The following is a 19,345-nucleotide window of genomic DNA, read 5'->3' on the forward strand; positions in this document are numbered from 1 at the left end:
CGCAGGCAGTGTTCCCCCACACATTAGGCGCAGGCAGTGTTCCCTCACACATTAGGAGCAGGCAGTGTTCCCCCACACATTAGGAGCAGGCAGTGTTCCCTCACACATTAGGCGCAGGCAGTGTTCCCCCACACATTAGGCACAGGCATTGTTCCCTCACACATTAGGCGCAGGCAGTGTTCCCCCACACATTAGGCGCAGGCAGTGTTCCCTCACACATTAGGAGCAGGCAGTGTTCCCTCACACATTAGGAGCAGGCAGTGTTCCCCCACACATTAGGCGCAGGCAGTGTTCCCCCACACATTAGGCACAGGCAGTGTTCCCCCACATTAGGCAGGCAGTGTTCCCCCACATTAGGCAGGAAGTGTTCCCCCACATTAGGCAGGCAGTGTTCCCCCACATTAGGCAGGCAGTGTTCCCCCACATTAGGCAGGCAGTGTTCCCCCACATTAGGCAGGAAGTGTTCCCCCACATTAGGCAGGCAGTGTTCCCCCACATTAGGTAGGCAGTGTTCCCCCACATTTGGCATGCAGTGTTCCCCCACATTAGGCAGGCAGTGTTCCCCCACAGACATCCAGCCTCCAGCCATATACAGTGTATGGCTGGAGGCTGTATGCCTGTGTACTGCCCACTTCAGTGCTCCGACCACCACTCCAGCTACAGCAGTAGGTCCCGGGAGTGGTGGTGGGAGCACCGCAGATGATGTGCTGCTGATCACTTAACAAGCTGGCTAGCGCGTCTTCCTCCTTCTCGATCCTCCGGTCCTCGGCGCCTTCGTTTCTATGGGCGCACACACGGGATGTCAGTGACATCCCGGCGTGCGCTATCTCCCGGCAGCCCCTGCGTTTTTAAACTTAATGCAGGGCCGCAGGGAGTTAATAGTGATGTGGGGAATTGCCCCGTCGCTACAGGACAGGCAAACACTGGCTCTGCTCGGGGCCCCAAGCAATTGCTTGGTTTGCCTGTCCTGTTGCGACGGGCCTGGAGACGGGCCTGGTGTGTGTCTTGACCTCCGCCGCACCCGCGAGACTGACTCCCCGGACCCCTGGGGTTAAGAACCACTGCTTTTACCTCTCATAGTGCAGTAATAGAAAATAAAATGAAAGATATATAGAATACTATAGGTCTCCAAACCCATTTCGCCTTGGGGTATGCTCTGGTTTGTCCAGAGTTGATAACCCGACCAATGGAGTCTGTTATCTTAGGAGGAAATTCGTGTTTGGTTTTTAATATTAAATCCTGCACTTCATGATCTCAATATATACATATATTCTCGTCTGATCCTGAATCTTCATGTACGGAACAGCCTGTGATCTGGCCCATGATCTGCTGGGTGTAACTTGGTAGTGCCCCAGATAACACAGTCTATTGGCGTTATCTCTTATGGACACCCGCAATGTCCCAGTGAAAACTGCTGCCGCTGTCTCTGAGATAGTCCCTGGCCACTGAGCTAGTGAAACATGACTAGTAAAGAGAAGACATTTTAACATGCAGATTGTTGACATACTGAATGGAAGCCAACAATGATGAATGCGGATCGTGGGATCCAGGGTGGTAGGTGGAGAAAATACTTTTAGATATAGTTGGATACACATTTGGTAAATTACAAACATCCTCCTTGAATAAATCTTTTAAAATGCCCCTTTAATGTACCCATACACATTACTTAAAACTTGGTGAAACCTGACAATATCACAGGATTTCCCAATAATGTATATGAGGTTGTCCCTGCTCTCTTCAGATGATGGGGAACAATTTGATTGATGCTGGATGCCACCATGTACAATCCTGGTAAGCTGCTGCCAAAGGACACTATCTTGATAGGACTTAAAGGGGTATTCTGGACTCAAATAGCTGACAGGTGTCGGTCAAGCCTCTGAGACCCCCACCTATCACAATAACAGAGGAAAATCTTGCCCTAAGAGAATGGAGCACAACCCACATGTCCAGCCACTACTCCATTAATTCTCTTAAAGGGGTACTCCAGAGGAAAAAAAATTCATATCAACTAGTTCCAAAAAGCTAAACAGATTTGTAAATTAGCCAATGTAGAAATAAAGACGACACTCACCCAGGTAGGTACTGCTAACAACTGTACTTTATTCCATCAGGAAATCAAGCGGGGAGGTGCAGTGTCAGGCAGGTGTCGAGACAGGGGCGCTGGAGCCCACAGCGTGATGGCAACAGCTGTCTCGCGCTTCCGCACTTCGTCAGACCATTCATGGCACGACACAGCTGTTGCCATCACGCTGTGGGCTCCTGCGCCCCTGTCTCGACACCTGCCTGACACTGCACATCCCCGCTTGATTTCCTGATGGAATAAAGTACAGTTGTTAGCAGTACCTACCTGGGTGAGTGCCGTCTTTATTTCTACATTGGCTGGTTTCACTGTAGCCTAAGCAATTTGGACTGAGCACCCCCACATGGCTGCTTAATTCCCACACCCACACTCCAGTTCAAGCCGTCTTCCACATAAGCAGTGCCGGACTCTGTTTCTAGTTCATGTGAGATTTGTAAATGACTTCTATTTAAAAAAATCTTAACCCTTCCAGTACTTATCAGCTGCTGTTCACTAAAGAGGAAGTTCTTTTCTTTTTGAATTTCCTTTCTGTCTGACCACAGTGCTCTCTGCTGACACCTCTGTCCATGTCAGGAACTGTCCAGAGCAGAAGAGGTTTGCTATGGGGATTTAATCCTGCTCTTAATCCTGTGTCATCAGAGAGCACTGTGGTCAAACAGAAAAGATATTCAAAAACTAAAGAACTTCCTCTGAAGCATACAGCAGCTGGTAAGTACTGGAAGGGTAAAGATTTTTGAATAGAAGTAATTAACAAATCTGTTAAACTTTTTGGAACTATTTGATATGAAAAAAAAAAATTGTCTTCCACCGGAGTACCATTTTAAGAACATTGTTTAGCTCCATTCTGAAGAGAATTTTCTTCCATTATTGTGAATGGTAGAGGTCTTAGTAGTTGAACCCCCACTGATTAGCTTGTTATCCCACATCCTGTGGCTAGGGGATAACCCTTTTGAATTGCGCATACCCTTTAAAAAATCGTAAAGCAAAACTATGTCCTGTGTTATGCCCCATGCAGGGCATGAGAGGGTGGTACATGACAAAATCAGCATCCCTGTGTCATGTTCCAACCCCTTAGGCCCTGCACTAAGCATTATACAGGATAGCCGTTTTGCTTGGAGCATTGACAATACCTATCCGTTCCATCATTCTAGTTTATCTCTCTCGTTCTATAACTTTACTGTATGAGGGGTTATCTTAAGATTAAAAGGTGTATCCTTTCCACAGGACAGGGGATAGCTAGCTGATCCAACTGAGACCCCACTAATCAATAGAATGGAGGTCCCTTGTACCCCTACTAAATAGAGAGGCAGGGCACATGCTCAGCCTCAGCTCCATCTAATCTCTATGGGGCTTCTGAAGATAATGGAGCGCACCCTGCTGCTCTGTCCTAGTGATAAGCAGGGTCCAAGCAATTGGACCCCCACCATTCTGCTAGTTATCACTTATCTCATGGACTGGTGTTAATCTCGGGATAACCCCTTTCACCTTTATAATGTGTAAGCACAAGCTGATATGGGGCAATGGAGACATTTCCTTTACTACTGTTTGTGTTTTGTCAATGGTTGGAATTACGAAAACCTCCAAACTGTTACTCAAGGCTCCACACGACACGTACAGATGACTGAAGGACTCGTCGTAATATCCAGTGTTGTTACTGCTTCTCATTTCAGACACCGTAACGTGTGAACATGGCTTCTCTCATCAAACTCTGTCCCTTCTACACCCGGGACCCTTCGGTGTTCCTGCGTGTCACTTCACCAATGATCCTGCGCAGTGCAGATCGCTGTCCAGTCATGGTGACCCGCACCTGGTCTACGTCTGTCAGTAACCAGCAGAAGGTCAAGGACACCACACTGACACCAGGAGGTAAAGCTTATCATTCTTGGCACATACATTCTGACCTACTCTGTCTTTTGTAATGTAAAGATTAGCCAGCACCCCTCAAGTCTGCTGAAGTGGTCCTCTTGTACTATTTTAGCTATAATGTCCCCATGCTAATCCACGCAACTTTTACCATTTCAGTCTCTTCTGGAGCCTCCAGCAGGCGCACCCTGGCACAGGCCGCACCTCAAGCTGCCACTGCCAACGCCAAGTGCCCTTTTATCGAGACAGAGATGGAGAAAGACAACAGTTCTATCGTCCAGAAAGCTGGCCCTGAAGTCCAAGAGGATTTAAAGGCTTTCAAGACAGGTACAAACATTGCAAATGGAGCCTGGATGAATCTAATAAAGTAAGCTTAAAGGGGTACTCTGGTGGAAAAAAATTTTTTTTAAACCAACTGGTGCCAGAAAGTAAAAAAGATTTCCAAATTACTTCTATTTAAAAATCTTAATCCTTCCAGTACTTACCAGCTGCTGTATGCTCCACATGAAGTTCTTTTCTTTTTTTAATTTCTTTTCTGTCTGACCACAGTGCTCTCTGCTGACACCTCTGTCCATGTCAGGAACTGTCCAGAGTACAAGCTAATTCCCATAGCAAACCTCTCCTGCTCTGGACAGTTTCTGATACGGACAGAGGTGTCATCAGAGAACACCGTGGTCAGACAGAAAAAGAAATACACAACTTCCTCTGTAGTATACAGCAGCTGATAAGTACTGGAAGGATTAAGAATTTATAATATTTACATATTTACAATTTACAAATCTGTTTAACTTTCTGGCACCAGTTGATTGGAAAAAAAATAGTTTTCCGCCCGAGTAGCCCTTTAAGGCGGTATCCAAAACAGGATACACATCCTCTTCACTATGGTCACTGGTTGATACTTGACAGATAATCCAGGAATTGTGGAAAGAAAAATGCTGGTTATGAGATATAGTGTAGTGAGTGAGAATGCTGGGTCTCCACGGGGGCATGGAGATCGGGTGGTGCCACCTGCCGAGAGAGACATTTGTTGCCAAGCAATAGCCCAAATATATTCGGACTGCCACTTCGGAAACTATTGAAAGTTATTAGGAAGCCTGAAGGACTTACTTTTAACTATTTATAATAATGTTAGGCCTTCATAATGATGCTCTCTGGTAGACATCGGAATACTGTGTAAAAAGTTACAATAGACTTTAATAGATTAAATTTAGTATTCTTTAGGTGATTTATACAGACTTTATACAGTCATGGCTGTAAATGTTGGCACCCCTGAAATTTTTCAAGAATCTCACAGAAAAGGATTGCACTAACACATGTTTTGCTATACACGTTTGTTCCCTTTGTGTGTTTTGGAACTAAACTAAAGCAAATTGGACATAATGTCACACCAGACTCCAAAAATGGGCTGGACAAAATTATTGGCACCCTTAACTTAATATTTGGTTGCACACCCTTTGGAAAAAATAACTAAAATCAGTCGCTTCCTATAACCATCAATAAGCTTCTTACACCTCTCAGCCGGCATGTTGGAACACTCTTCCTTTGCAAACTGCTCCAGGTCTCTTAGGCTGGGTCCACACTACGTTTTGTCCCATACGGGAGCGCATACGGCAGGAGGGAGCTAAAACCTCGCGCTCCCGTATGTGACCGTATGCGCTCCCGTATGTCATTCACTTCAATGAGCCGACCGGAGTGAAACGTTCGGTCCGGTCGGCTCATTTTTGCGCCGTATGCGCTTTTACAACCGGACCTAAAACCGTGGTTGACCACGGTTTTAGGTCCGGTTGTAAAAGCGCATACGGCGCAAAAATGAGCCGACCGGACCGAACGTTTCACTCCGGTCGGCTCATTGAAGTGAATGGCATACGGGAGCGCATACGGTCACATACGGGAGCGCGAGGTTTTAGCTCCCTCCTGCCGTATGCGCTCCCGTATGGGACAAAACGTAGTGTGGACCCAGCCTTATTGGAAGTCGCCTTTTCCCAACAGCAATTTTAAGATCTCTCCACAGGTGTTCAATGGGATTTAGATCTGGACTCATTGCTGCCAATTCAGAACTCTCCAACGCTTTGTTGCCATCCATTTCTGGGGGCTTTTTGATGTATATGTTTGGGGTCAGTGTCCTGCTGGAAGACCCAAGATCTCGGACGCAAACCCAGCTTTCTGACACTGGGCTGTACAGTGCGAACCAAAATTTGTTAGTAATCCTCAGATTTCATGATGCCTTGTACACATTCAAGGCACCCAGTGCCAGAGGCAGCAAAACAACTCCAAAACATAATTGAACCTCCACCATATTTCACTATAGGTACGGTGTTCTTTTCTTTGTAGGCCTCATTCTGTTTTCGGTAAACAGTAGAATGATGTGCTTTACCAAAAAGCTCTATCTTGGTCTCATCTGTCCATAAGACATTTTCCTAAAAGGATTTTGGCTTACTCAAGTTCATTTTGGCAAAATGTAGTCTTGCTTTTTTATGTCTCTGTATCAGCAGTGGGGTCCTTCTGGGTCTCATCCCATAGCATTTAATTTCATTTAAATGTCGACGGATAGTTTGCACTGACACTGATGCTCCCTGAGCCTGCAGGACAGCTTGAATATCTTTGGAACTTGTTTGGGGCTGCTTTTCCACCATCCGGACTATCCTGCGTTGACACCTTTATTCAATTTTTCTCTTCTGTCCACACCCAGGGAGATTAGCTACAGTGCCATGGGTTGCAAACCTCTTAATAATATTGCGCACTGTGGACAAAGGCAAATCTAGATCTCTGGAGATGGACTTGTAACCTTGAGATTGTTGATATTTTTCCTTAATTTTGGTTCTCAAGTCCTCAGACAGTTCTCCTCTTTCTGTTGTCCATGCTTAGTGTGGCATACACAGACACACAATGCAAAGACTAAGTGAACTTCTCTCCTTTTTATCTGCTTTCAGGTGTGATTTTTATATTGCCCACACCTGTTACCTGCCCCAGGTGAGTTTAAAGGAGCATCACATGCTTGAAACAATCTTATTTTTCCACAATTTTGAAGGGGTGCCAATATTTTGTCAAGACCATTTTTTGGCGTTTGGTGTGACATTAAGTCCAATTTGCTTTTTTCCTCCCTTTTTTGGTTTAGTTCCAATACACACAAAGGGAATAAACATGTGTATAGCAAAACATGTGTTACTGCAATCCTTTTTTGGGAGAAATACTTCATTTTCTAGAAAAATTTCAGGGGTGCCAACATTTACAGCCATGACTGTACATACGCAATCTGTATAGAGAGATGGTAGGCCCTCTGATTCATTTCCACTGGTGGGCCTAAAGAACCCTACACCAAGACTGATATAAACTTCAAGAATCTGATGATCAGGTGATCCAAAAGTTATTCCAAAGCATCTAAATAACATCTTGGTCTGTGAATCATTTGACTCATCCATACTTGGAAGATCAGGTCAATTCCAATTACACCTTATGTATCTGTTCATCAGATGTTCTTAGTTCTCTGCTATATGAAGTCAAGTCCAACCTGAAGAAGAAGTTCTATGGTGACTCCCCGAAAAAAGTCAACCTTGGAACTGGGGCTCCTCTCATTCCAACTCATCTGATTAAGGAAAACATGACAGGTATATTGAGTTTTCTCCCAAAGAATTTTCCCTATTGTTGTTAAGTCAGAAAACCAAGTCTTGATCACCCTTTCACTTCCCTACCAGGTGGAGCTGCCTTTGGCTACGATGAGTTCTTTAACCGGAGGATTGAGGAGAAGAAACAGGACTACACGTATCGGGTGTTCAAGACTGTGAACCGCAAGGCAAGTGCCTACCCATTGGCTGAGGATTTCTCTGACCTCCATGGACAAAAGAAGGAAGTGTCCGTTTGGTGCAGCAATGATTACCTGGGCATGAGCAGGCACCCCCGGGTGCTCAAAGCTATTTCGTAAGTACAAAAAGGGGAAAGCAAATGTGCACATTAAACACCAATTGACAGTATGTAGACTACACATAAAAAAAAGTATCCATAAGAGACAACTATTTTCTAGTTTATTCACTAATCCCCTGATTGTCAAGGGAAAGAGTCGACAGAGCCTCTTCTAAAGACTATACTTCCGTGAAGAAGAAAAAACGTTCTGTGTAGGCAACAAGCAAAGCAAAGATAGCTATCCATAGCATCCAAAATGGCTGACAATGGTTAAATCTACATGTTTTCCCTTATCAGGGAGACTCTTAAGGAGCATGGAGCTGGGGCAGGTGGAACTAGGAACATTTCTGGTACCAGCAAATACCATGTGGATCTGGAATGTGAATTGGCAGATTTGCACCACAAGGATGCAGCTCTGCTCTTCTCCTCCTGCTTTGTTGCCAACGACTCCACTCTTTTCACCATGGCAAAGATGTTACCAGGTAGGTAAAGTAAGTCTACTAAGAAGACAAGCGAATTGCGTCAGTTTTGTGCATGGGTCTGCTTGGACATTTTTAGGAGAGGTCATGAACTAAAGTTCGATTTTATACATTCTTCAATTCTACTAAGAATGTTCTGTTCCGTATCAATTACGGAAGCTGCACGTGATAAGGTAGACTGGGGCTCTGGTGAAGGTGACAAGTAATGATAATACATTTTATACACATCCGGACATTTTCTACATTATAATATGATGAAATAGTGGAGGAGAAAGTGGAGAGTTAGAGAGGAGGAGTGGAGAAGAAAGAACGGGGGTGAAGAGAGGATCGGGACAGGAAAGGGATGGAGAAGAGGAGGGTAAAAGGCAGGAGTGGAGAAGACAGGATCGGGACAGAGAAGGGATGGAGTAGAGTGGGGTCAAAGAGAAGAGCGGAGAAGAAAGGACTGGGGTGAAGACAGGATCGGGACAGAGAAGGGATGGAGAAAAGTGGGGTAAAAGGGAAGAGCGGAGAAGAAAGGACTGGGGTGAAGAGAGGATCGGGACAGAGAAGGGATGGAGAAGTGGGGGGTAAAAGTGAAGATCGGAGAAGAAAGGACTGGGGAGAAGAGGTAATTGGGACAGAGAAGGGATGGAGAAGGGGGGGTAAAAGGGAAGAGCAGAGAAGAAAGGACTGGGGTGAAGAGGGAATTGGGACAGTGAAGGAGAAGGGGGGGGGGTAAAAGGGAGGAGCGGAGAAGAAAGGACGGGGGTGAACAGAGGATCGGGACAGAGAAGGGATGGAGAAGGGGGGGTAAAAGGGAGGAGTGGAGAAGAAAGAACGGGGGTGAAGACAGGATTGGGACAGAGAAGAGATGGAGAAGGGGGGTAAAAGGGAAGAGCGGAGAAGAAAGGACATTGGTGAAGAGAGAATTGGGCCAGGGAAGGGATGGAGAAGGGAGGGTAAAAGGGAGGAGCGGAGAAGAAAGGACAGGAGTGAAGAGAGATGAGAGGATCGGGACAAGGAAGGGATGAAGAAAGGTGGAGAAGGGAGGAGAAAAAGTGGGAAAGTAAAATGAAGGGAGAAGTGGAGAAGAGAGATGTGAAGCAGGACAAAGGGAAAAAGAGGTAAGGATGAGTAAAGAGAGTGGCGAAAAAAAAGTAAGGCGTGGAAGAATAATAGGAGGAGACAGAAATGAAGGCATGGAGAAGTGAAAAGGGAGGAAGGGAAGGAAAGCAGGAGTAGAGAAGGGAAAGGAGAGTGAAGGATTGGAGAAGGGATGGGAAAGTATAGGGAACGGAGGAAAAGAATGAAAAAGAAAGGAAAATAAGACTGGAAGGAGAAGACGAGAAGGTAGACAGGAGATTTGGCAATACCCTCAGCACATTATCGGAGCCTGGTTGCTTCCCCCTTAAACAGGTGCAATAGTCATTTGTTTGTCTTTGTTTCCAGGCTGTGAAATTTACTCAGATGCTGGAAACCATGCCTCTATGATCCAGGGCATCCGAAACAGTGGGGTGGCAAAATATGTCTTCCGTCACAATGACCCTGATCATCTTGAAGAACTGCTCCGTAAATCAGATCCTAAAAAACCCAAGATTGTTGCCTTTGAGACTGTGCACTCTATGGACGGTAAGTTCCCTCACTAATTATCCCTTCAAACACAATGAACATTGTAAAAAAAAAAAAGTGACCTGATTTGTGACAGTGGTCGGGAGATGTCCAACAACAATGTCCCGTACAGGATCATCGCATAGGCAGTAATCCATTTAATGAGGAGGAGGACGTCACATGAGATATTTGTAAAATGTGCAGCTGATATAAAGACATGTCAGGAGCATCAGATAGGTGGGGGTCCGACAGAGGGGACATCGCCTCCCCCCTACCGAGTCACATTAAGTACAGATCAAAGGGGTTCAACAGTTTTATGCTGAATCATCCTACAATGACAAGTTATGATTTGTGTTTTAATTCCTTAAAATTTCAAGATTTATTTTTTTTAATGCCAATGAATAGAATTGTTTTCTATAATGTGTCTGAAAAGACCTTATACCAGTGTTTCCCAAACAGGGTGCCGCCAGCTGTTGCAAAACTACAACTCCCAGCATGCCCGGACAGCCGAAGTCTGTCCGGGTATGCTGGGAGTTGTAGTTTTGCAACAGCTGGAGGCACCCTGGTTTGGAAACACTGCCTTATACGTTACACAGCTGAGTACACTGATTACACTTGGTTGCTAAAACCAAGTTGGAGAATTAGGATGCCGACCCAATGCCATCCTGCATTCAACTGGCGCATCTTAAGATGCCTAGTCTAAAAATATACCTTATGTTATAGGGTTAATAAATGTACTCACAGTACACAGTCGGAGAGATTTATCAAAACCTGTCCAGAGGAAAAGTTGCTGAGTTGCCCATAGCAACCAATCAGATCGCTGCTTTCATTTTTAACAAGGCCTCTGAGAAATGAAAGAAGAGATCTGATTGGTTGCTAGGGGCAACTCAGCAACTTTTCCTCTCAGGCTGCATTCACATCTCGTTTTTGCAATACGGTTGCCGTATCCTGTTTCTGTACAGAAAACGTATGTCTCCAAACCGGACCGAAACATATGCAACCATATATGCCTCCTCATGTTTTTAAACCGTATCCGGTTTGAAAACGGATGTCCGTTTGCATACGTTTTAATACGTTTTCCTTGAAAAAAAAAACGGATATGGTTTTATGTTTGTCAACATTTCAAATAAAGTTCTTCTTTTTTTTTTATTGAATTTCCCATAAAAATAAAAAAAATTAAAAACAGTATTGTGCAAACCGGATGTAACCGTACGCACATACGGTTCAATACAGTTACCATAGAACTCCATTTTAAAATATCTGTATACAGGTTGGATACGGTTTTTGACCGGGACACAAAACCATAGTAGACTACGGTTTGTTGTACCGTTAAAAACCGTATAAACCCCTAAATGATGCAAAACGTACACAACTTGATGCTACGGTTGGCATACGGTTTACAATTAAATGTGTATATATACGGTTTGCAATACGGTTCGATACAGTCTTTTCAATGAAACCGGATACGGCAACCGTATTGCAAAAACAAGATGTGAATGCAGCCTCAGTTATATTCATAGGGCACAGAATTTGGGATTAACCACTTAAGGACCAAAGGCGTACTTGTATGCCCCGAGTCCACTCTCTTTCTATAACGCAGGGCCACGCCGTGATAGCGGGTCCGGCCCAGCCTCTAACAACGGCTGGGACCCGTGGCTAAGAGCACACGACATTGATCGCGGTGCCGCGTGCTATTAACCCTTTAGATGCGGCGTTCAAAGTTGATCGCTGCGTCTAAAGTGAAAGCAAACTACCCCAGGCTAGCTCAGTGGGCTGTTTCGCCACGGCGGTCCCGAACAGCTGCATGACACAAGGAGGGTCCTTACCTTCCTCCTGTGTGTCCGATCGCCGAATGACTGCTCAGTGCCTGAGATCCAGGCATGAGCAGTCAAGCGGCAGAATCATTGATCAATGTTATCCTATGGGATAACAATGATCAATGTAAAAGATAAGTGTGTGCAGTGTTATAGCCCCCTATGGGAGCTATAACATTACAAAAAAAAAAAGTTAATAAAGATCATTTAACCCCTCCCCTAATAAAAGTTTGAATCACCCCCCTTTTCCCATTTAAAAAAATTAACATATGTGGCATCACCGCGTGTGGATATGTCCGAATTATAAAAATATATCATTAATTAAACCGCACGGTCAATAACGTACGCGCAAAAAAATTCCAAAGTTCAAAATAGCGTATTGGTCACTTTTTTTATCGTGAAAAAATGAATAAAAAGCGATCAAAAAGTCAGATCTATACAAAAATGGTACCGCTAAAAACTTCAGATCACGGCGCAAAAAATGAGCCCTCAGTTATAGGGGTCAGAAGATGACAATTTTAAACATATAAATTTTACTGCATGTAGTTATAATGTTTTCCAGAAGTACAACAAAATCAAACCTATATAAGTAGGGAATCATTTTAATTGTATGGACCTGCAGAATAAAGAGGTGTAATTTTTACCGAAAAATGTACTGTGTAGAAACGGAAGCCCCCAAAATTTACAAAATTGTGTTTTTTCTTCAATTTTGTCGCACACTTATTTTTTTTTTCTTTTTCGCCGTAGATTTTTGGGAAAAATGACTGATGTCATTACAAAGTAGAATTGGTGGCACAAAAAATAAGCAATCATATGGATTTTTAGGTGCAAAATTGAAAGAATTATGTTTTTTTTATGGTAAGGAGGAAAAAAATGAAAGTGCAAAAATGGAAAACGGCTGGTCCTTAAGGGGTTAAAGTCGGCACAGAGGGCCCAGAATGACAAGGGTCCCTATGATGCTGTTAGTTTGGGTGGTGACACCAGCGTTTGGGTTGGAATTTACATTCGTAACACCATAGTCGGATTTTTTCACATTGTTGGTTTAATCACAATTTCTCATATGATTTACAGGTGCGATCTGCCCCCTGGAGGAGATGTGTGACGTAGCACACAAATATGGTGCCCTGACATTTGTTGATGAAGTGCATGCAGTGGGGCTGTACGGGGTGCGGGGTGCAGGAGTAGGGGAACGAGATGGCGTCATGCACAAGATGGACATTATCTCAGGAACTCTGGGTAAGTTAAGGAGATATTATGGTATTATAGGTATGAATAAGTGTTTTTCTTGAACAAAAGTTTGGTAAAATATTATAAAGACAATGGCCAACAAAGCCTAAAAGGAGAGGTGGCCACTAGTCACTTGGTAGTTCCCATTCTGTGTAAGCGACCTCTCCATTGCTGGCTGGAAATGACATGTCCTCCAGATTGGTACAGTATAGGCTTGGTTCCTGTTCCTATCACTAATTCTCTATTTTCTCTCCATCAGGGAAGGCCTTTGGCTGTGTCGGTGGCTATGTGGCTAGCACGGCTGCCCTCATAGATACAGTGCGTTCCTATGCTGCCGGCTTCATCTTTACCACCTCTCTGCCTCCAATGGTGCTTGCTGGAGCTTTGGAATCTGTGAGAGTCTTGAAAAGTGAGGAGGGACAAGCTCTCCGACGTGCCCACCAGCGCAACGTCAAGCATATGCGCCAACTGCTCATGGATGCCGGGCTGCCTGTCATCAACTGTCCCAGTCATATCATCCCCATACGGGTAAGAGACAGCCCCTCATATAATGAATAATACAAATACTGCTCTATGGGTAACCTATTCTGTCCTACACCAGGTTGGCAATGCTGCAGTGAACACCAAGCTCTGTGACATCCTCCTATCAGAGCACAATATTTACGTCCAGGCCATCAACTACCCAACCGTTCCCCGCGGAGAAGAATTGCTGAGACTGGCCCCCTCTCCACACCACGCCCCTGACATGATGAATTATTTTGTGGGTAAGGAATGGTCACCCGGTCTTTAGCTGAATAGCAAGAAGCAGGGGATAGAAGGAAGGGAGTATTGTGGTAACTAGGTGGTGCAGGTAATAGTGTAGGGTATGTTGGTAATAACTCTATGTTGTTGTGACGCCAGGGTGAAGTTTCCTTAGATAAATGATCCTACCGCCAACCGTCCCAGAAACGGTAGGGAGAAATAATTGAATGTCCACAGCAGATATTTGATAAAACCGGAATAAACTTTACTGCATATTTTATGCAACTGCAGTTAACAAAACAGTCTTTGTATAGAGGACCGTAGTTCAGGTTCCTCACAGTTTTGCTGGGACTTCTGAATACAATGAGATCTGGTTTGCTAGCCACTGTGCTACTGGCTTGAAGATAATTGAGTTGCAGTAGTCACACAGGATTTTAGTAGTTTTGAGCTGGATGACTCACTATTTAGTGGCTGCAAAAGATAAGGCTTCAGGCCTAGCTTGAATTGATGATTTGTGCGGAGATAATCCGGAACTAAGAGCGAGAATTTAGTGGCAGCAGCCCCTTATTTATTAAGAGGGAGGGACAAAGCTCATTGGTCAGCCAAACCTGTCAGTCCTGACTCATGGAACCCTGGGTATATCACATGACCCAAAGGTCCTTAAACCATAGCACAACATAAATCAAAGGCACGTGACCTCTAAGGTCCTATACAGAGGAATCCTAGATTAATTACATATATAAATATATACATTAAATATCACAATATTAAGAGGCGACTAGGGGATAGCCCTTCAGGAAAACCCATTATCATGGAGGGACTCTGGGTGAGGGGACTCCAGACAAAAGGGAAAGGACATCTCCTGTACCGGGACACCACAGTATTACAGCAGGATCAGACTACATGTTTGTAGTCTGTCACCATGGAAACACATAAGTCTGCATAGAAGCTAACCCGCAAAACAATACCCCTGATATGATGAATTATTTTGTGGGTAAGGAATGGTCACCCGGTCTTTAGCTGGATAGCAAGAAGCAGGGTGTGGAAGGAAGGGAGTATTACTGCAGGTTCAGACTACACACGGGACTTACTTGTAGTCTGTCACCATGGAAACACATAAGTCTGCATAGGAACTGTATGTGCAAAAGAATAGGAAATTTTTATGTGTGGTGTCCCGGTACCGCATCCTATACGGTATCTGTTTGTAGGTCCCCATAGCCAGAATCCCTAGGACGTTGGGGGTCCTTGGGTATAGTCTACCCCTTGTCACCTCTCACCCATAGAGTTGTTAACCTCCCCATATGTTCCTTATTTATAAAAGTCTAACTGAATAAATGTATAGAAATAGTTAATTACCTGTCCGGAGCGTAGCAGGACCTGCGGGTCACGTGATCAGGTAAACTCTATGGTATTCTGCTTGAGGACCTTTAGAGGTCCTTGTGACGTAATGCACCCACCATCCTTTGTGACGGTGAGTGACAGATGATTGGACCAATCAAAACGGCCCCGCCCCTGCCCATATAAGGGCGCGGCGGCCATTAATCTCTCTCTTGGTTCCTGGCTGTTGACGAGAAAGGATCTGCACTGCTGTCATCAGTGAGTCTAGGCCTTAGCCTTGCGGCGATTGCTGTTCTCTTCTAAATTGTGAGTGTATCAATCCCTAAACACTCTGCAAGACCACCGGACCTTATCTATCCCCTAAATCCGGACGGATCTTCGCAATATACCCTAAATTCGGAGACTATTATGTAAAGTCAAGGTCCGCAACATCTGTCAGTCACTGAAGTATATGGAGACTGTTTGATTGAGACTGTTACTACTCAGTGGATGTACCGCAAGCCGTTAAAGGGGTATTCCAGGCCAAAACTTTTTTTTATATATCAACTGGCTCCGGAAAGTTAAACAGATTTGTAAATTACTTCTATTAAAAAATCTTAATCCTTCCAATAGTTATTAGCTTCTGAAGTTGAGTTGCTGTTTTCTGTCTAACTGCTTTCTGATGACTCACGTCCCGGGAGCTGTCCAGCTCCTATGGGGATATTCTCCCATCATGCACAGCTCCCGGGACGTGACATCATCATTGAGCAGTTAGACAGAAAACTTAAGAAGCTTATAACTATTGGAAGGATTAAGATTTTTTAATAGAAGTAATTTACAAATCTGTTTAACTTTCCGGAGCCAGTTGATATATAAAAAAACGTTTTTTGCCTGGATAACCCCTTTAAGTAAAGTTTATGCAAGTTCAAATTCAACTACCTTGTGGACCTTCAGTCATTATTCACATGCACCTGTCGTTACTGGGAAGGGCGGCGATAGGCCGGAGAATCATCTCAGCATAATAGCCCTCAGCCTGGCGTCACGAACTATAGGGTTAACATTAACCCCTGATATACTGAAACAATACCCTGACGGTACTACCCCTACCCCTGAGGCCTACCACATATGCAAGAGTACACACCATTTAAAGCCATTTATCTGTTATAGTTTCCAATACTAACCCTCCCATTCATCTTCCAGAGTGCCTGGTTGAAACATGGAAGGAAGTCGGGATGCCGCTGCAGTCACCATCCGCTGCCGAGTGCAACTTCTGCCACCGACCCTTGCACTTTGACCTGATGAGCGAGTGGGAGCGTACATATTTTGGAAACATGGAGCCAAAATATATCACCATGTACGCATAAGCCTGCATGGAGAGCCTCAACACCCCAGCGCAAGCAGTCCGTTTACAAAATGAACCCCCAATGTCTACAGTCCACATTGGCTAGTGCCAAAATATTCAATTCTGAGCTGCTCAGCCATCTGTTGTAGTGATGCGTAACAGCAGTAAACCGCATGACCACTAGCTGCTTCTTGGCAACAGTAGCCACAGCATATTAGCTTGCAGTTGGTTATATACCCGCGGTATTCAACCTTTGGCTCTCCAGCTGTTGCAAAACTACTACTCCCAGCATGCCCGGACAGCCAACGGCTGTCCGGGCATGCTGGGAGTTGTAGTTTTGCAACAGCTGGCGGGCCAAAGTTCTAACATGGTCACATTGCATAAGGTGCAGAACATTGATGATATAGTGGAAAGTCCTTACACCCCTCTTTTGGGCATCATAGAGCATTTTCCACTTATCCTGGACCAGAGCTGATTATTTCTCTGCAATAGGTTCAGCTGGGTAGCTAACCCCTTAGTGGATTGGCTTAGTCCAACATAACCATTATTGCCACATTTTATCACTACAATTCCCCAGCATCTTATAGCCAAGCTTCTTTAGTAATTTATTTTCAAGTAAAAATGTAAACTTCGCTTAAATTATAGTATCTGTGTATCATCTGCCTATACTGGACGAACGAACCGCCACGTCTGGGCTGCCGGAGTGTCTGAGATGTTCACACATCAACTGACAATAAAGTTTTCTGCAATGTTATTGTGCTTCTGTGTGATGGAGACTATTTAAAGGGAAACTTACAGGGGTACTCCGGTGAAAAACCTTTTATTTTATTTATTTATTTATTTTTTAAATCAACTGGTGCCAAAAAGTTAAACAGATTTGTAAATTACTTCTATTAAAAAATCTTAATCCTTCCAGTACTTATTAGCTACTGTATACTACAGAGGAAATTCTTTTCTTTTTGGATTTCTTTTCTGCTTGTCCACAGTGCTCTCTGCTGACACCTCTGTCCATTTTAGGAACTGTCCAGAGCAGCATATGTTTGCTATGGAGATTTTATCCTGCTCTGGACAGTTCCTGACACGGACAGAGGTGTCAGCAGAGAGAGAGCACTGTGGTCAGACAGAAAAGAAAATCCAAAAAGAAAAGAATTTCCTCTGGAGCATACAGCAGATAATAAGTACTGGAAAGATTACGTTTTTTTTAAAAATAAAAGTAATTTACGAATCTGTTTAACTTTCTGGCACCAGTTGATGTAACCGCAGACGGTATGATGTAGCAACAACTGCCCTGATCCTATTGTACTATGGTTGATATGTCTCCTTAGGCCAGTGTTTCCCAACCAGTGTGCCTCCAGCTGTTGCAAAACTACAACTCCCAGCATGTCTTTGGCTGTCCGGGCAAGCTGGGAGTTGTAGTTTTGCAACAGCTGGAGGCACACTTTTTGGAAAACACCTTTTCACAGGGAATTTGACATTACTTTCATGCTGCCTTAACACCCTGAGTCTTCTGGGCGGTCCCCAGCTCCCCATATCGGCTTTCTGCTCCTGGCTCTACTCTGTGGGTTCCCCTTGGTAACATAGTAACATAGTTCATGAGGTTGAAAAAAGACCAGAGTCCATCAAGTTCAACCTATATCCCTACTGAGTCCGCACCCAGGTTGCGAAACACTGTTCTACAGCCTCTAATTCAGTTGGCCACCAGATGGCGCTCTAAGCTTAAAGAAGATATACAGTGCTGAAAAACGTATCCCCTATCCTGAGGATAGGGGATAAGTTTCAAATCGCGGGGGGTCCGACCTGCGATCTCCTATACGGGGCCCCGGCAGCCCGCGGGAAGGGGGCGTGTTGACTACCGCACAAAGCGGCGACTGACACTCCCCTTCAATACAAGTCTATGGCAGAGCTGGAACGCTGCCTTCGGCAATCTCCGGCTCTGCCATAGCGATGTATTGAGGGGGCATGTCGGCCGCCGCTTCTTGCGGTGGTCGACACCCGCTATCTGGCCAGCGAGCCAGGGCCCCGTACAGGAGATCGCGGGGGGACCCAGCGCTCGGACCTCCCGCGATCTGAAACGTATCCCCTTTGGCTGTCCGGGCATGCTGGGAGTTGTAGTTTTGCAACAACTGGATGCACACTGGTTGAATAACAATGGCCTAGAGGCTGAGGGGTTCCAGTTGGGTGCAGGGATCCTTTTCATCATCTGCTCCTGGCTCTACTGCATTGTCCTTAGTGCTGCATTAGACCCTTCAGGAGTAGTGTCATAGTCGTAAATGGGCACTGTCAGAATCAAAAATATTTGATATGTTGTACATCTCGACAAAACATTAACCCCTTAACCCCTTAAGGACCAGGCCATTTTACACCTTAGGACCAGAGCGTTTTTTGAACATCTGACCACTGTCACTTTAAGCATTAATAACTCTAAGACGCTTTTACCTATCATTCTGATTCCAAGATTGTTTTTTCGTGACATATTCTACTTTATGTTATTGGTAAAATTTTGTCGATACTTGCATCGTTTCTTAGTGAAAAATTCCAAAATTTGATGAAAAAATTGAAAATTTTGCATTTTTCTAACTTTGAAGCTCTCTGCTTGTAAGGAAAATGGATATTCCAAATAATTATTTTTTTTATTCACATATACAATATGTCCACTTTATGTTTGCATCATAAAATTTACGATTTTTTACTTTTGGAAGACACCAGAGGGCTTCAAAGTTCAGCAGCAATTTTCCAATTTTTCACAAAATTTCCAAAATCACAATTTTTCAGGGACCAGTTCAGGTTTGAAGTGGATTTGAAGGGTCTTCATATTAGAAATACCCCATAAATGACCCAATTATAAAAACTGCACCCCCCAAAGTATTCAAAATGACATTCAGTCAGAGTTTTAACCCTTTAGGTGTTTCACAGGAATAGCAGCAAAGTGAAGGAGAAAATTCACAATCTTCATTTTTTACACTTGCATGTTCTTGTAGACCCAATTTTTGAATTT

General features: G+C 44.3%; 1 protein-coding gene across 3 annotated transcripts in view; it reads left to right on the forward strand.

Moving 5' to 3' along the window:
- Nucleotides 1-17,117, forward strand: part of LOC130291318 (5-aminolevulinate synthase, erythroid-specific, mitochondrial-like) — a 29,271-nt gene extending 12,154 nt beyond the window's left edge. For all 3 annotated transcript variants that reach the window (XM_056539963.1, XM_056539965.1, XM_056539964.1), the window contains exons 2-11: nt 3,751-3,946; nt 4,103-4,270; nt 7,414-7,548; nt 7,636-7,858; nt 8,138-8,322; nt 9,751-9,930; nt 12,795-12,959; nt 13,210-13,478; nt 13,552-13,714; nt 16,209-17,117. In XM_056539963.1, coding sequence (XP_056395938.1) covers nt 3,769-3,946; nt 4,103-4,270; nt 7,414-7,548; nt 7,636-7,858; nt 8,138-8,322; nt 9,751-9,930; nt 12,795-12,959; nt 13,210-13,478; nt 13,552-13,714; nt 16,209-16,372 — 1,830 coding nt within the window. In that variant the 5' untranslated portion in view covers nt 3,751-3,768 and the 3' untranslated portion in view covers nt 16,373-17,117. The remainder of the gene's footprint in view (nt 1-3,750; nt 3,947-4,102; nt 4,271-7,413; nt 7,549-7,635; nt 7,859-8,137; nt 8,323-9,750; nt 9,931-12,794; nt 12,960-13,209; nt 13,479-13,551; nt 13,715-16,208) is intronic.
- Nucleotides 17,118-19,345: the final 2,228 nt, after the last annotated feature.

Source organism: Hyla sarda, chromosome 9 (genome assembly GCF_029499605.1).
Source record: "Hyla sarda isolate aHylSar1 chromosome 9, aHylSar1.hap1, whole genome shotgun sequence".
NCBI classification, from domain to species: Eukaryota; Metazoa; Chordata; class Amphibia; order Anura; family Hylidae; genus Hyla; species Hyla sarda.